The sequence below is a fragment of the Chelonoidis abingdonii genome, chromosome 1, assembly GCF_003597395.2.
Source record: "Chelonoidis abingdonii isolate Lonesome George chromosome 1, CheloAbing_2.0, whole genome shotgun sequence".
Lineage (NCBI taxonomy): Eukaryota > Metazoa > Chordata > Testudines > Testudinidae > Chelonoidis > Chelonoidis abingdonii.
Window position 1 is genome coordinate 318144816 of NC_133769.1, and position 15380 is coordinate 318160195.

General features: G+C 38.5%; 1 protein-coding gene across 1 annotated transcript in view; it reads right to left on the reverse strand.

Annotated features, from left to right (window-relative positions):
• Positions 1-6927: 6927 nt before the first annotated feature.
• Positions 6928-15380, reverse strand: part of COG6 (component of oligomeric golgi complex 6) — an 82744-nt gene continuing 74291 nt past the window's right edge. Inside the window, 3 exon segments of the mRNA XM_075061892.1 lie at positions 6928-7163; positions 11280-11359; positions 15121-15174. Coding sequence (XP_074917993.1) covers positions 7016-7163; positions 11280-11359; positions 15121-15174 — 282 coding nt within the window. The 3' untranslated portion in view covers positions 6928-7015.

Below are 15380 nucleotides of genomic sequence, written 5' to 3' on the forward strand. Positions count from 1 at the left end.
GCCCTCCTCAGAACTCTCAACCCATCCAACCCTCCCTGCTCCTTGTCCTGACTGCCCCCATCCAACGCCCCCTGCTCCCTGACTGCCCTCCTGACCCCATCCACATCCCCACCCCCTGACAGGCCCCCCCTCGGACTCCCACTTCCAACCCTTTCTGTTCCAACCCCTAACCGCCCGCTCCTCTCTGACTGCCCCCAGGACCTCTGGCTCCCTTACTCAACCCCCACCCCACTCCTCACCCTCTTACCAGCAGCAGGAGCTCACAGCTGCAACACCCAGCCAGATCCAGCTGTGCTCCCCACACTGCCCAGCGTGAGCGGCGGGCCAGAGCGCAGCCCACACGGCGGTGAAGCTGCAGAGGAGGGGCTGAGGACTAGACTTCCTGGCTGGGAGCTCAGGGGCTGGGCAGGATGGGCCCACAGGCCGGATGTGGTGCATTATTTTCATGAGATAAAATATCATAGAATCATAGGACTGGAAGGGACCTCAAGAGGTCATCTAGTCCAGTCCCTTGCACTCATGGCAGGGCTAATTATTACCTAGACCATCACAAACAGGTGTTTGTCTAACCTGCTCTTAAAAACCTTCAATGATGGAGATTCCATAACCTCCCTCAGCAATTTATTCCTGTGCTTAACCACTCTGAAAGTTAGGAAGTTTTTCCTAATGTCCAACCTAAACGTACATATCAAGGTGGCTAGAGCTGGCCTTATGTTACGTGAGGTAACAGTTGCGCAGTACAGGAGAGCTGGATTCAGAAGCCAGTGTGGGTGAACAGATGGCTAGTTTCTACATTTGCACTTCCTATGGGCCAATTTGCAGAGTGGTATATTTGGTTCAGTTCTAAACATGGCGCTTATCCACTTTTTCAGGACTGAAGGTGTCAGGTTACAATAGCAGGATTTATTTTCTTGTTGGCAAATTGGTGGCTCTCCAGGTTAAAGAGATGAAGTATCCTAGACTCTCATGTGGAGGAAGAATACACGATTGTACAAACATCAAGAAAGGCGTAACGTGCCATCATGCGTGCACACACACAAAAAGATGAGTAAACACTTATTTCCTGCTAACATGCCACCAACCTATCCCTACATGTGCACAATTTGGCATTGAAAATACATTTTTTTCTTCTGAATTCAGCTCAATTGTTGTATTTGCTTTTACGTTGGTTCTGTTTTGTCCACTGAATCATCCTGAAGTAATTACTTTTCTTTAAATTCACTAGCTTCCTCAACTTGATTTTGATAGTCCATTAATAATATGAGTGCATCCACACCTGTTCAAATTGAAAGCAGTTGTGCAATGGAAGCTTTGAAAATTGAAAGCTGTATTTAAAGAACAGATTTCAATATGCACAGATGCCAAAAAGTTTGTTTGTGAAACATCGACATTATGTATCAAGTACAGTATTTGAAACCCAAGGCCTAAAGCATAGGCATACAAATTCTGAAAATCTAGCCCTAAATCTCTATGGCTAAAAGTAAGCTGCTTCTAAAAAACCCAACACTTTAACACAGTATCCTATGTAATTTCAGCACATGGTATATAGGAAATGCACCATTATAGCCTACAAGTAGCAATATGTAAACCTGCTTATTAATAACATCTGGACCATATATTTAACTCTACAAGAAATATAAACTTGGCTCCTGCTACTATTAGACACTATTATGAAAGCAGTTTTTATTTTACTTTTCTCAGTGGTTACATATTATAGCTATGCGCGCGCGCGAAAACACACACAGGAAAGCAAAACCTATGTGAAAGCGTCAGGACACCTGAAGAAAAGCTCCATGTAAGCTTAAAAGCTTGTCTCTCACACCAACACAAGTTGTTCCAATAAAAGATTTTACCTCAGCCATCTTGTCTTTCTAATATCGTGGGACCAATATGGCTACAACACTGCACACAATGATAATAAGTGAAAGTCAGTCCTTTTCCCCACCAGTAATCCTATTTGTTACAATACTTATGGGACTGCTTACAGGAGTAAGCGCTAATGTTGAGTAGTAGGTGTCTGCAGGTTATGGCCCTTTGCAAGGACAACACTGCTTCACATTTTCTGATGCATATGTGTTACAGGATCAACACGGGCAATTTTTTCCTTATTGACTTTTATTTTACAAATCAGAAACTGCAAATAAAAAGCTCATCTAGTCTTTTTTTCCTTTCAGAGAATAAGAGGAAAAATCAGACATCACCACCAAGGAAGACATAATCAGTTAGTCTTAAGCTTTTATTGACTAATTTTTCTCAACTATGATCCTTTGTTGTTCACCTCTATTGATCAAACCAAAATTAGCAATTGATTTTTATTTTTTAAAGTAACAACTTTATGACCATTACATTACTAACAGGAAAGGATGAAAGGGTTAGTTGAGGCACATCATGGAGAAGTCTCAGCATGGACTCAAGTATAGGAAATAACTTCTCTCAAATCCTTTCGCAAGCTATTGACTGCTTATTGAAGTTTGTGGTCAGTTTCTGTGACTGGAGAAAATATTTGTTTAGTCTTTCCCAAACTTCAAAGCCAAAAAATTGTACAGTTTCATGTGTGTTATCACAAGCCCATGTTTATTGTCCTCTTACTATTTGTTATGCAATTCCCATAATTTAACACGTTAATTAAACAATAGTATACAGCACATTACACAACTTCAACACAACTGTTTCCATACAAATCATGGTAATGTAAAGATCAAACAATTTAAGATATCTCACCTGGTAACAGAAGAATGGGAAGTACTGAAGAATTGTTTTCCTTGGGAGTGTCTCAATTCAAATATGGTTTATGAATTGGGGCTGGGTTCTCCATTTGAAGCTTTTTCCAGGCTTGCTGGATTTCTTTCCTTGCATGATGTTAAGATTTCAAAATGATACCATACTTTTTAAACTCTCCCTTTAAATTATTTAAAGACCCAAAACACCCATAACTTTCATGTTTATAACAGATCAGAATCATTATTCTAAGAGATCTAGGACACGTATTTTCTAGTTCTTTTATATTATGCCAGTATACTATACATTAGAAAAGGAAGATGATCACTGTCCTGTGACATTACCGGCAGTGGATTCCTAACATATAGTTGGACTGGACTATTTTTCTAGGATTACATTCTGAGTTGCTGTTCTTCTCTGCCACTGGTTCTTTTACAGACATACACTGGCTGTCGATGTGGCCGCTGATTAGCACATAACTGGTATGGTCTCTACAGGTGTCTGTCTCAGATTTGGTCAGGTGGCCTCTGCAGGCCATCTACTGCACTGCTATAAGGGGACTTCAAGCCTCTAGATGCCTTGGTCCCTCCATGGTTTAAGCCTTCCTTGAGTCTCAGCAATTCTGCCCAGCATCTTATCCTCCCTTGGACCTTTCTGGCACATTTCCTGGGCAATGACTGTCTGCTACCCCTACAGTTTCTCTCAGCCCATGTGTCATAGGCCCCCAGGACCAGCCCTGACCCCCAAGATACTCCAGTTTCTTAAACACACCCTGTCCCAGAATCTCATGGAAAAATGTGAGCCTTCTAGTTTACAGTCTAATTCTCTCAGGAGGTATGTGTAATTGTGAAGCATATAACACAGATGTGTTGCCCAGAGTCTTAACACAATTCTCTTTACTTAATCAGGCACAAGAGAGTATGCATCAGTTAGAATACAAACATCCTAGCTACAATGCCCCTCGCTAGTTCACCCTGCCCCTGAGAGACTACCTGGGTTCAGGAAGGCAGGCAAAGTTTCCCCGTCTCATGCAGGCTGTTACATGCTGAGTGGCTTCTCCCTCATGGAATCTTCCTCCTCAGTCTCTCCCTCAGCATCCCTCAACTGCACCCTCTCTGTTCCAGGGTGTTTCCCCATTTAAATCCTTGTTTCTTTGTTCTGTATTTGGTAGCTTTCCACTGCTCCAAAAACATCCCTCAAAGAAGACTGGTATTCTTTAACAATAGTGCTTTGACCACACAAAGGTTATGCTAAAACATGACTGCATCCTGAATGTTAAGTATTCCGCACTGTACTCAGTCTGCAGTGTGCACTTGCAGTATGTCTTTTCAGTGACAGTGAATCCATACTCGTACAGGCTTACAACACAGTAATGGTCATGATACAATGTCATATCATCCAGAATTCATAAATTGTACAGAGTCCCGAACTCATCACAATGCATATCCCATACATTTAAAATACATAATACAAAATTCTATGTGAATGGTAGCTCATTCCACCTAAGAATGCACCAGCTTAAACCGAAGCACCTGAAACAACTCGCTGTCCACCTTCTACACAAAATCTTGGAGGAAAAGAAAACATGGAAACTGAGGTCTCCCAAAGGAAGGTTTCCCACCTATGCCTCCTCCTTCCATAGTATAAAGATCCCTTATCGGTAACCTCTGATTTTCTGGGCAGGATTTCTTGAATGAAGCAAATATTCTCAATTTATAATAATGTTTTCACTGTCTCTTAACTGGTCAGTTGGAAATCCAGTAAAATTTCTATTATATATTTTACTCTCCTTCTGCAAGCACAGATCATGTGTAAAAACCCTACACTGGTCACCAATAACTTATTTAACAAAGGTAAGTAGTTCATATCAATTTGTTTTGCAAGTACTCTCCGTGCTAAATACAGGAAATACCCAGTGATACCATCTGCTTGCAAAGACAAAATGTAATGGTGACTACTATACAAAACAGTTCATTTTCCAGTCGTTTTGGTTTTTTTTTAATAATTTCTATTGTTTAAAGAAAAATCATTTAATCAAACACAAATGGCTCATCACTTCAGCTTCCAGAACAAGAGAAAAATGCATTATGGCCAACTAAAAACTATATCTTCAGTAGGTTTTACAGAATCATGCAAGAGTTGTTGGGATATCTGCAGGGTTTCTACAGAATTTTACATCCAGCCCACATTGTGAATGACATCACAGACTGCATTAATGTGCAGACTGTGTGCACCATGTGTGCATGTACGTGAAAAAGTATTGTAATTGAAATACAGTAGATTAAGTTTAATAGCAACCCGGATATTAACAACTCCTGGTTAATAGCATCATTTTGCAAGGAGCCAATCCCATCTTATTGACTTTACTGTTCATGGGATTCTCAGATTATTAGTAAGCAGTGTGCCCTTGCCAACATTTTTCAGAGGAAAGCACCACCTGCAAGCATGTTTGCAAGGCTGCAGCCAGAGAAGGAAGTGCTGAATGTGCTTGCCCAGGCTGAAGTCCAGAAACATGCTCAGGGCCATTGATCAGATCATTCCAGCACTTCCTTCTGGGGCTGCAGCCCTGGAAACCTGCTTGTGCACAGGAGGTAAGGAGCTGTGGTCTGGCAGTGGAGGCTGTGAACAGGGCAGTAGTGGGGAAGGGGACTACAGCATGAATGATGCAGTTGCACGGTACCCAGGGGCGGCTCTAGCCATTTCGCCGCCCCAGGCACGGCACCATGCCGTGGGGGGCATTCTGCCAGTTGCCGGTCCCGCGGTTCCGGTGGACCTCCTGCAGACGTGCCTACGGAGGGTCTGCTGGTCCCGCGGCTCCGGTGGACCTCCCGCAGGTGTGCCTGCGGATGCTCCACTGGAGCCGCGGGACCAGCGGACCCTCTGCAGGCACGTCTGTGGGAGGTCCACTGGAGCTGCCTGCTGCCCTCCCAGCGACCGGCAGAGCGCCCCCCCGCGGCATGCCGCCCCAAGCACATGCTTGGCATGCTGGGGCCTGGAGCCGCCCCTGATGGTACCTCTGCCTGTGCTGCATCCTGTCAGGGAACTGCATGTGGGAAAGGAAGTGCTGGGATGTGCTGATCCCCACCCCTGGAGAGAGCAGGGAGAGGTATGGTACAGCCCCACAGCACCACATAGAAAGCCCTGGCATCTAGGCTGCAGCCCTTCTCCCTGCTGCTGCCTTGCCTACAGGCAGTTTTGCAGGGCTGCAGCCAGGGAAGACACTTGTCCTGGCTGTTGCCTAGCAAACCTGCCTTCTGCTTATTAGCAACTGCTGGATAATAGCAACTATTTGCTGGCAACTGAGGGGGTGCTAGTAAGTGGAACCTACTGTATTTCCTGTTCTTACTGGAAATATGTTACACATTTTTAACTGCCTAAAGGTCTGAATTATTTCCCCTGTTAACAATGGAATATAATTCACAGTTAAGTTACTAACCTTCTAAATTCTCCTTTATGTTTGCAAGTTAATTATTTGTTCTCTAAATTTACTTTTTTTTTGGTATGGGCCCCAGTGGCATCAAGAAAAGCATCAGAACCAATAAACAAAACTGATTTTTTTTTACCTTGTTCCAAAGACATGAAATCAGTGGGCTTTAAAGAATCTTACTATGCCACAGTGCCAAATATTTTGAAATGACATACAGGATGTAAAGCGGATTTACTTCTAGATATTCAGAAGTATACCAGCTATATCCAAATTATGTACTATTAGGAGGGAAACTCTTTTGTTCCGTGTTTGTACGACACCTAGCACAATGGGGTCTTGGTCCATGACTAGTGCTCTTAGATGCTATGACAATACAAACAATAATATGCGTACTTGCAATAGGCTATTGAATAAAGCACCTAGTAATAGAATGGAAAAAAAAATGGGGAAACAGCAATTAAGACAGTATTGGCTAGTTCACTAATGATGTCAGAGGACAGAGTGTTTTAACATCTTATTCAAAGGATTAGGTGCAGTAAGTACCAGACTATAATTTTTCATTTCTGACCAGAAAAGTTGTCATGATCCTTCATTTCCTTTCCAAGAATAAGTTAAAAGTAATAATCTATATTCTGTTTTCTTGTTCTTGTCTATAGCAAGAACTCAACACAAAGTGTAACGAAATGGCCAGACTTCTGTTAGACATAATAAACCAAACTCCATCACTGCTCTTCTAGGTAACTGTATGGTTATAATCAAAATTCAAAAATATAAAAACAGACTGCAAATATTGAAAGCTTTAATATTGAGGGAATGTAATGTTAAGTAACATTACAGTAAGTGTTCTGCAACATAATTTGGAAAATAAGTTTATGAGAGAAGTGACTGAACTTGATGAGGAGATCTGTGTAGTATGGTTTCCGGATCCTTATATTCGTTGGCTGGATTCATCACAGCTGCATATATATCATTGTAAGCTCTGCAGACCAGTTCCGTGGACTGTTTTATTATCTGCTCTCTAAAAAACAAAGTTATGTGAACACAGTGTACAGTAAAGTTATGATCAAGATATTAAATCTATAACAATATATGTGGAAGACTTTCCACTATCCAAGATTTTTGGATGCATCACAAGTCCTTTGTTTCAACAGTGAAAATAATCAGCTTAGAGTTTACGACAAAAACTTTTTTTGCGTCTGTGTACTGTACACACATAAGACCACATATGCGATTTTGATAAGCATGGAATAAGCCTCTTTTTTCTGCAACATGAAAAATTGCAAAGAATGGTATAATTTGCATTTAATTTGCATACATCATCTTTTTACCTGCAATTTGCTGGGACGACTAATAGAATGTTAATCCTATCAAGCGGTTTTTCCTCAGCTACTATTTTTTTTAAATAAAAATAATCTACTACCAAAATATATTCCTCCTCTTGTGATATCCTACCTCACAACATGGCTCAAATATGAGCAGGCATTGAAAGTTTCCCAGTTCTGTCCAGTGTGGTGTTATATTTTACTTTGGACCAAAAATAGTATTAAAATTCTGTCATCTTGTTAATTGTCAGGGCTAGAAATGAATGTTACTAGAAGCAGGAGAGTTGGAGACTAAAATCATAACATTCTGATTTCCAAAAAATATCTTCGCATTTTAAACAATGAATTAGTGGTTTTTTCTCATTCTACCTGTACATTCAGTTTGCTTTAGTTACCATAGCAACTTATCTATAATTATGCATATCTACAGTACATAGCTAGAAGTAGATCAACTGTACGGTAATTGTAACTTCTGCTATGTAGGTTCACAAACACCGGGAGTTCTCAATGATATCAGGGTGATCATGGGTCATATTCACATCTGGTGTAACACGCAGTAACTCCAGAGAAGACAGCAGACTTATATCCACTAACGCCATGTCTCAATTTGGCACCAGGTCAGCTGGACTAGTGGGATTTGAGAAATTAATAGAATCTCAAGACATATGATTGTAAGTCTCCAACTATTTTTCAACAAAATTTCCTGCTTTTAAATATTTGAACACTAAGCAATAGGATTTATAGCAAATGGGATTAGCAGAAATAAATTATTAAACTGTATTTTCTTTTGATACACTACTAAGAATCAGGCCTTTGGATTTCCTAAATTTCTTGACTATTACAATACGTGAAAATAGATCAGACGCAATAGCAAATCCAGAAATCCTGCAAGTACAGGAATACATTCACATTTTCTGGGTATATAGATACCAACTCTCTTCTTAGCACATAATCTTAAAAATGTTAAACTGCTGATGTGTGAAAATCTTTAAGCAAATATTTTATGCAGCTACTCATCCGGAGCTGGCAAACTGAATTAGATAAGATAATATTCAGTTAAAATAATTTGATGGAAAACCAGTTTATCAAAAATATTTGTATTAAGTAATGAACTGCATCAACACCTGAGCCTTTTCAACAACTGGTGTCAGTGATGCATTTGTCATTCAGATTTCAGATGTCAGAATAACATAATACAATTTTTATCAATACAAACAACGGCATTTTCTAAAAAAGCTTCTTATTTCAATTTTCAGTTTCTGTTTTCCTACTCAAACGAAAATGGAGCTTTATTATAGCCATAACTAAAATATTAATACCTAGCTTTCAAACAATTAAAGGAATTTTCTTTATTTGGAAACAAGTACAACAGGATACACTATAAATATTTTTCCTGGTTATAGCGTTTAAATGTTACAAATCAATGATCAGAATGAATCTGTAATATGGCTAATCTCTTGCTACAAGCACATGTTGTGCTTTATAGAGACAAACAAACAATCAGCTCTCAGCTCCCAACAGGACAGAGCAAGTGTTCAGCACGCTGGTGTGGGGCAGATTTATACCCCAGCTTGCCATCAACTTAGTGTTTGCACAGACACATCCGGTGTCTAGTATATTACCCTATAATTTGTTGTATTAACAATAAATTTTAAAAAATGTGTATTTTGTACCCAATTTCCGCATTAGCTATTCTCTGTACAGTCTTCCTGATGCCCTGACATCATCAGGTCTGTCCAGCTATGCTAGCTGTGCTCCACAATCCTCTCTTTTCTATCAAGAGAAATCTTCTGCTAGTAAAGGCAGGGGGCTGGACTCGATGACCTTTTAAGGTCCCTTTCAGTTGTAGGAGATAGATATATCTCCAATTATTATTATTATTTTAAGAGTGCCACATGTATGTCTAGGGATGTCTGCTTGGCAGCTTATATGAAATCTGAGATCACTGAGGTTGTCTCCTGACCCTGTCTGCCAGTGCTGTGGTGCTGTTCCTCTGACTCTGGTCACAGCTCCCATCATGAAATTCCTCTGTTGCACAGAGCGGAAGTAAGGCACTCTACCTAACATAAACAATTTTCTCCAGGAACTGAGGGTGACAGCTATGGCAGGAGCAATCTAGCTGAGACTAGAGAGACTAGGAATGTCTGAGGGTAGAACATCTCGCTGCACTTCCCCTAAGTCTCCTTGTTTCTCCAGGAGATTCCATCTCCCAGCTGGGATCCGATGAGAGGGCACCTATATTTATAAGTCTGTGTGACCTCAGCCTGCCTCCTTTTTGGCCCGTTCCAAATACAGGCCAAGAAGGTGGTGAGTAGTGAAAACTGCTGCTGACTGACTGGGAACTGCAGACACAATTAGTCTGTACTAAAGCACCTTATTATTTTTGTTACTTAGCCTCTAACAAAAAGGTCATTGAGCTGATAGGCATAGAGATTGAAATACTTTACCACCCTTAGAAGTGGTCACTCTGTAAAATGGAGGCACCTTAGCTTGCATTGCCACATGCCAGGCCTCTTAAAAAAAAACATCAGGCAGGTAGAACTCCTGTGATACCAAACAAGGAAGAGCAAGCACTAATCAGCAGGCTTCACCAACACTGCTAGCAGCAAGAAAGCAGGGGAGGGAAATGCTAATAGTTCTTAAATTTTATGGTGGTAAAAATAATTTTTCAGTCATATATACAACCATTTTAGTGACAAGACAGTATCCTGTGTAATGTATACATACAAATGGACAGTTAACGCTGCTGATACTGCCGACTTCTGTAGTATTAAAATAATAAATTTAATGTCATATTAGCAGTTTTTCATATGATACTATATAATCAGTGTATTTTCACAAAGTGCCAAAAATAGTGGCAAGAGACCTTTTGATTACTGTAGCATATCTAATTTTTTGAACGCAGGTGTTATACAATGTCTTCACGAGCTTCACATTTAATTGGAAAGAAATTCTTGGCATATTCTAGCCTTAAGGTTGAGTATTCCCGTATTTGTCATATTTTAAAATATATTCATGAAAACAAGAGGAGAGATACAAAATAAAATCCTCACTTTAATACTTCAAAGTAGAAGTCACAAAATTCTGCAAAAAATAATTGCAGCACCACATTAAATGGGACAAGAATGTCAATATTCTACAATACAGTGCAACAAAGCTGTAGGATTCTATAAAGTAGATATAGAAATTGGAATAAAAGAAAAATGTTCTATGGGGAATTACATATTTCAAATATCTTTGGAAGGCTTATAAAATAACAAACAATTTCCAACAGAAATAAGAAACCGATAATGGTACAGGGAATATGTTCTAAATAGATTACTGTGATTCATAGGCTTGCCAAAGTCAGAAGGGATCATTGTGATAATCCAGTCTGCTCTCCGCTATAATATAGGCCATAGAACTTCCCCAAAATAATTCCTAGAGCATATCTTTTACATCATCATCCAATCTTGATTTAGAAATTGTCAGTGATGGAGAATCCATCTTTGCAACCCTTGACAAATTGTTCCAATGGTTAACTACTCTCACCATTAAAAAATTTGTGCCTTATTTCCAATCTGTATTTGTCATGTCAGTGTATTCATGGACTTCAGAGTAGATACTTTAGAAAGTTATAAAATTATCCCTTACTAACTACTTGCTCAAGAAAGTGCAACCAAAACAAATTAAAGTAGAACCTAAAAGCATATCTGAATAGCATTTACAATTGAATAATTCCACTTCTAACATACTCTGCTGTATTCCACTCAAGTCTGTACCTTTTTAATGTGCAAAAGTACAGAACAAAGAAATTCACTCAAAACACTTACTTCACAGTAGCACTTAGAAGGAAATTGAGTTGTGGCATTAACAGATTATCAGGAGCAGACAGATAACGATCAAACTGAACCTAGAAGAAGTAATAAAAAGTAAGAGCTTGGCAACATACACCAGACCAAAGCACCAAGAACATGATACAGACCTCTACATGCAAATTTCCTCTAAAAATACAGTCCTCCTCTGAAAAGTGACTATATTAAAACGGCACCTTCTTACTCAGCCAATTAGCTCCTACACACACACACACACACACGTTAGTTGTATTAGCCCTACAGATACAACATAGCTATGAGAGAATGAACTGATTTTTTTTCTCACTAATTAGCCAGCAACATTATTAACTATGGTGCATTTGCAGAAACACTTTTGCAATCCCACTGAACATAACTGAGTTGCACTGGTGTTAATTAACAGCACAATTTGAGGGAAAAAAGGGCTATGCAGACATAACTGAGGGCAGATTTCAGTCTGCAGAATCTTAATTAATAGCGACAATGCATGAATCAAAACATACAGCATGTCTTACACAACCCCGTTTGAGTTTTTTAAGGCTAGAACTCAGGGAAAAAAATTCTTTTTTCACTTATGAACTCAGCAAGTTTCAAACAGAAATCAGTGAATCCAAGTTGCTGTGGAACTCTAAAATGCTATTTGCATAGATAGTCACCTTTACAGCGAACTGTACTTTAAAGGTTTACTGAGAAGATTGACAGTTCATTTATAGCTAGCTGTTGAACTGGGAGATTGCATCTCTGTCATTTAACTTTTGCATGTTGTTTAAGATGAAAAGCATTAACTGATCATTTGTTTTTAAATCTACGGTGCAATGAAACTTACCACCACCCAAAACCAAAAAACAACTGCAACATACGCTCAGTACCTAACTTTTGAACTTCACTGAACTACTTGCATAAAATGAAAGCTTTACTTTTCCCTATCATTTATAACTATAATTCCTGTATTTCAAAGCACTCAGGCAAAAGAAATCTCAGTGATTAGAATTCATTAGAATTAATATTTGCTCTCAGCAATTCAAAGTGTTTCACAGTGTAACATTATTGTAGGCAAAATTTTGTTTCTCAAGACTTAGAAACTTGATAGTCTTACTACCAGTTCACAAATAATTTTATATTTGAACTACTTCAGTAGATCAAAGGCCCACTATTAGAAACAATGAAAATATTCCAAAACACAATTTATTGGATTTTTAAATTTCAATATGAGTGTTTCAAAAAGAGTGTGATGGTTTCTATTATGTGATGCAAGATTACTGTAGTTCAACAAGTTATGACTAGGGCTGTCAAGTGATTAAAAAAATTAATCACGATTAATCGCACTGTTAAACAATAACAGAATACCATTTATTTAAATATTTTTGGATATTTTCTACATTTTCAAATATACTGATTTTAATTACAACACAGAATATAAAGTGTACAGTGCTCACTTTATATTATTTTTATTAAAAATATTTGCACTGTAAAAAACAAAAGAAATAGCATTTTTCAATTCACCTAATCAAATACTGTAGTGCAATCTTTATCATGAAAGTTGAACTTAAAAATGTAGAATTATGTACAAAAAAATAACTGCACTCAAAAATAAAACAATTTAAAAAACTTCAGAACCTACAAGTCCATTCAGTCCTACTTCTTGTTCAGCCAATCGCTCAAACAAGTTTGCTTACATTTGCAGGAGATAATGCTGCCCGCTTCTTGTTTACAATGTCACCTGAAAGTAAGAACAGGTGTTCACATGGCACTGTTGTAACCGGCATCATAAGACATTTATGTGCCAGATGCACTAAAGATTCATATGTCCCTTCAGGCTTCAAACACCATTCCAGAAGACATGCGTCCATGCCAATGACAGGTTCGGCTCGATAATGAACCAAAGTGGTGTGGACCAATGCATGTTTATTTTCATTATCTGAATCAGATGCCACAAGCAGAAGGTTGATTTTCTTTTTTGGTGGTTCGGGTTCTGACGTTACCACATCAGACTGTTGCTCTTGACTCTTCTGAAAGCATGTTCCACACCTCTTCCCTCTCAGATTTTGGAAGAGGCTTCAGATTCTTAAGTCTTGGGTCGAGTGCTGTGTCCATCTTTAGAAATCTCACACTGGTACCTTCTTTGTGTTTTGTCAAATCTGCAGTGAAAGCATTCTTAAAATGAACAACATGTGCTGGGTAATCATCCAAGACTGCTATAACATCAAATATTATGCAGAATGAGGGTAAAACAGAGGAGGAGACATGAAATTCTCTCCCAAGAAGTTCAGTCACAAATTTAATTAACTTTTTTTTAAAACGAGGGCCATCAGCATGGAAGCATGTCCTCTGGAATGATGTCCGAAGCATGAAGGGGCATACAAATGTTTATCATATGTGGCGCATAAATACCTTGCAATATTGGCTACAAACATGTCATATGAATGCCTGTTCTCACTTTCTGGTGACATAGTAAATAAGAAGTGGGCAGTATTACCTCCTGTAAATGTAAAAAAATTTGTTTTTCTGAGTGATTGGCCGAACAAGAATTAGGACTGAGTGGACTTGGAGGCTCTAAAATTTTACAATCTTTTGTTTTTGAGTGCACTTATGTAACAAAAACTCTACATTTGTAAATTGCACTTTCACAATAAAGAGATTGCACTACAGTACTTGTATGAGGTGAAATGAAAAATACTATTTTTATCACTTTTATATCGCAAATATTTGTAATAAAAAATAATATAAAGTGAACACTGTATACTTTGTATTCTGTGTTGTAATTGAAATCAATTTATTTGAAAATGTAGAAAAACATCTAAAAATATTTAATACATGGAGATATACCTATCTCATAGAACTGGAAGGGACCTTGAAAGGTCATCAAGTCCAGCCTTCACTAGTAGGACCAAGTACTGATTTTGCCCCAGATCTCTGAGTGGCCCCCTTGAGGGGGGAATTCACAACCCTGGGTTCAGCAGGCCAATGCTCAAACCACTGAGCTATCCCTCCCCCCTAAAAAAGATAATAGATGTACCCTATCTCCTAGAACTGGAAGGGACCATTAAGTCCAGCCCCCTGCCTTCACTAGCAGGACTGAGCACTGATTTTGCCCCAGATTCCTAAGTGGCCCCTCAAGGATTGAACTCACAACCCTGCATTTAGTAAGTTAATGCACAAACCGCTGAGCTATCCCTCCCCCTAACTGGTATCCTATTGTTTAACAGTTTGATTAAAACGTGATTAATTGCGATTAATTTTTTGAGTTAATCATGTGAGTTAACTGCAATTAATTGATAGCCCTAGTTATGAACCAACATAACATTACAAAATTTCTTTGTGACATGACTGCTATGGGAAACAGCTGAAAAATATTTTGACTCCTTAAAGTCTTTGAATTAGTTTTGTAATAACATACATTACCTTTGTATCAAAATACCCTATTTTATTCTTGAATAATTTCTGAATAAGATAAGTGTTCACTTTTCTTTTCCAAACAGTATAATTGATTTGTTAAGACTTACAGCTAGATGAAAACATAGTTAAAGGGTCACAGGATGAAAATCAAATGCACAATTTGGCTTAATTCTATTAGAAGTTCCTTCTCTCATAGTACATATCTACAACTTTAATTCAGTATATTGTGCATGGTTTTTAGAACTTTTTTTTACCTCTTATAGTTTGTTGAATGGATTGAAAAATGTTTATAGAAGAAATACAGATATTAAACTCCAAAAACAAAACAGATTTTAGATAAATATTTTTGTCTTATAACTTGGACAGTATTCCTTTAAAAGTCATAGCAATACCACAGCTCAACATGAAATTGCAAAAACCTCACCATTGCAGCCTTCAGCGACACTGAATCCAAGCTAGGCAAGTTTGCTAGCGGCCCCTAAAAATAGGTAATCAAATAAAGCAGCCTTTTAAACAAGTGAATAAAATGTGAAAATAATCCTAGATTAAGATTTTATTGTAATCCAATGCTAGACTGTAAACTCTTTGGGGCAGGGACCATGTCTGGCTACCTGTTATGACTGTCAACAACTACACCTGTAGATACAGGAAAAGAGTAATAATATTAAGTAATACATTCAGTAA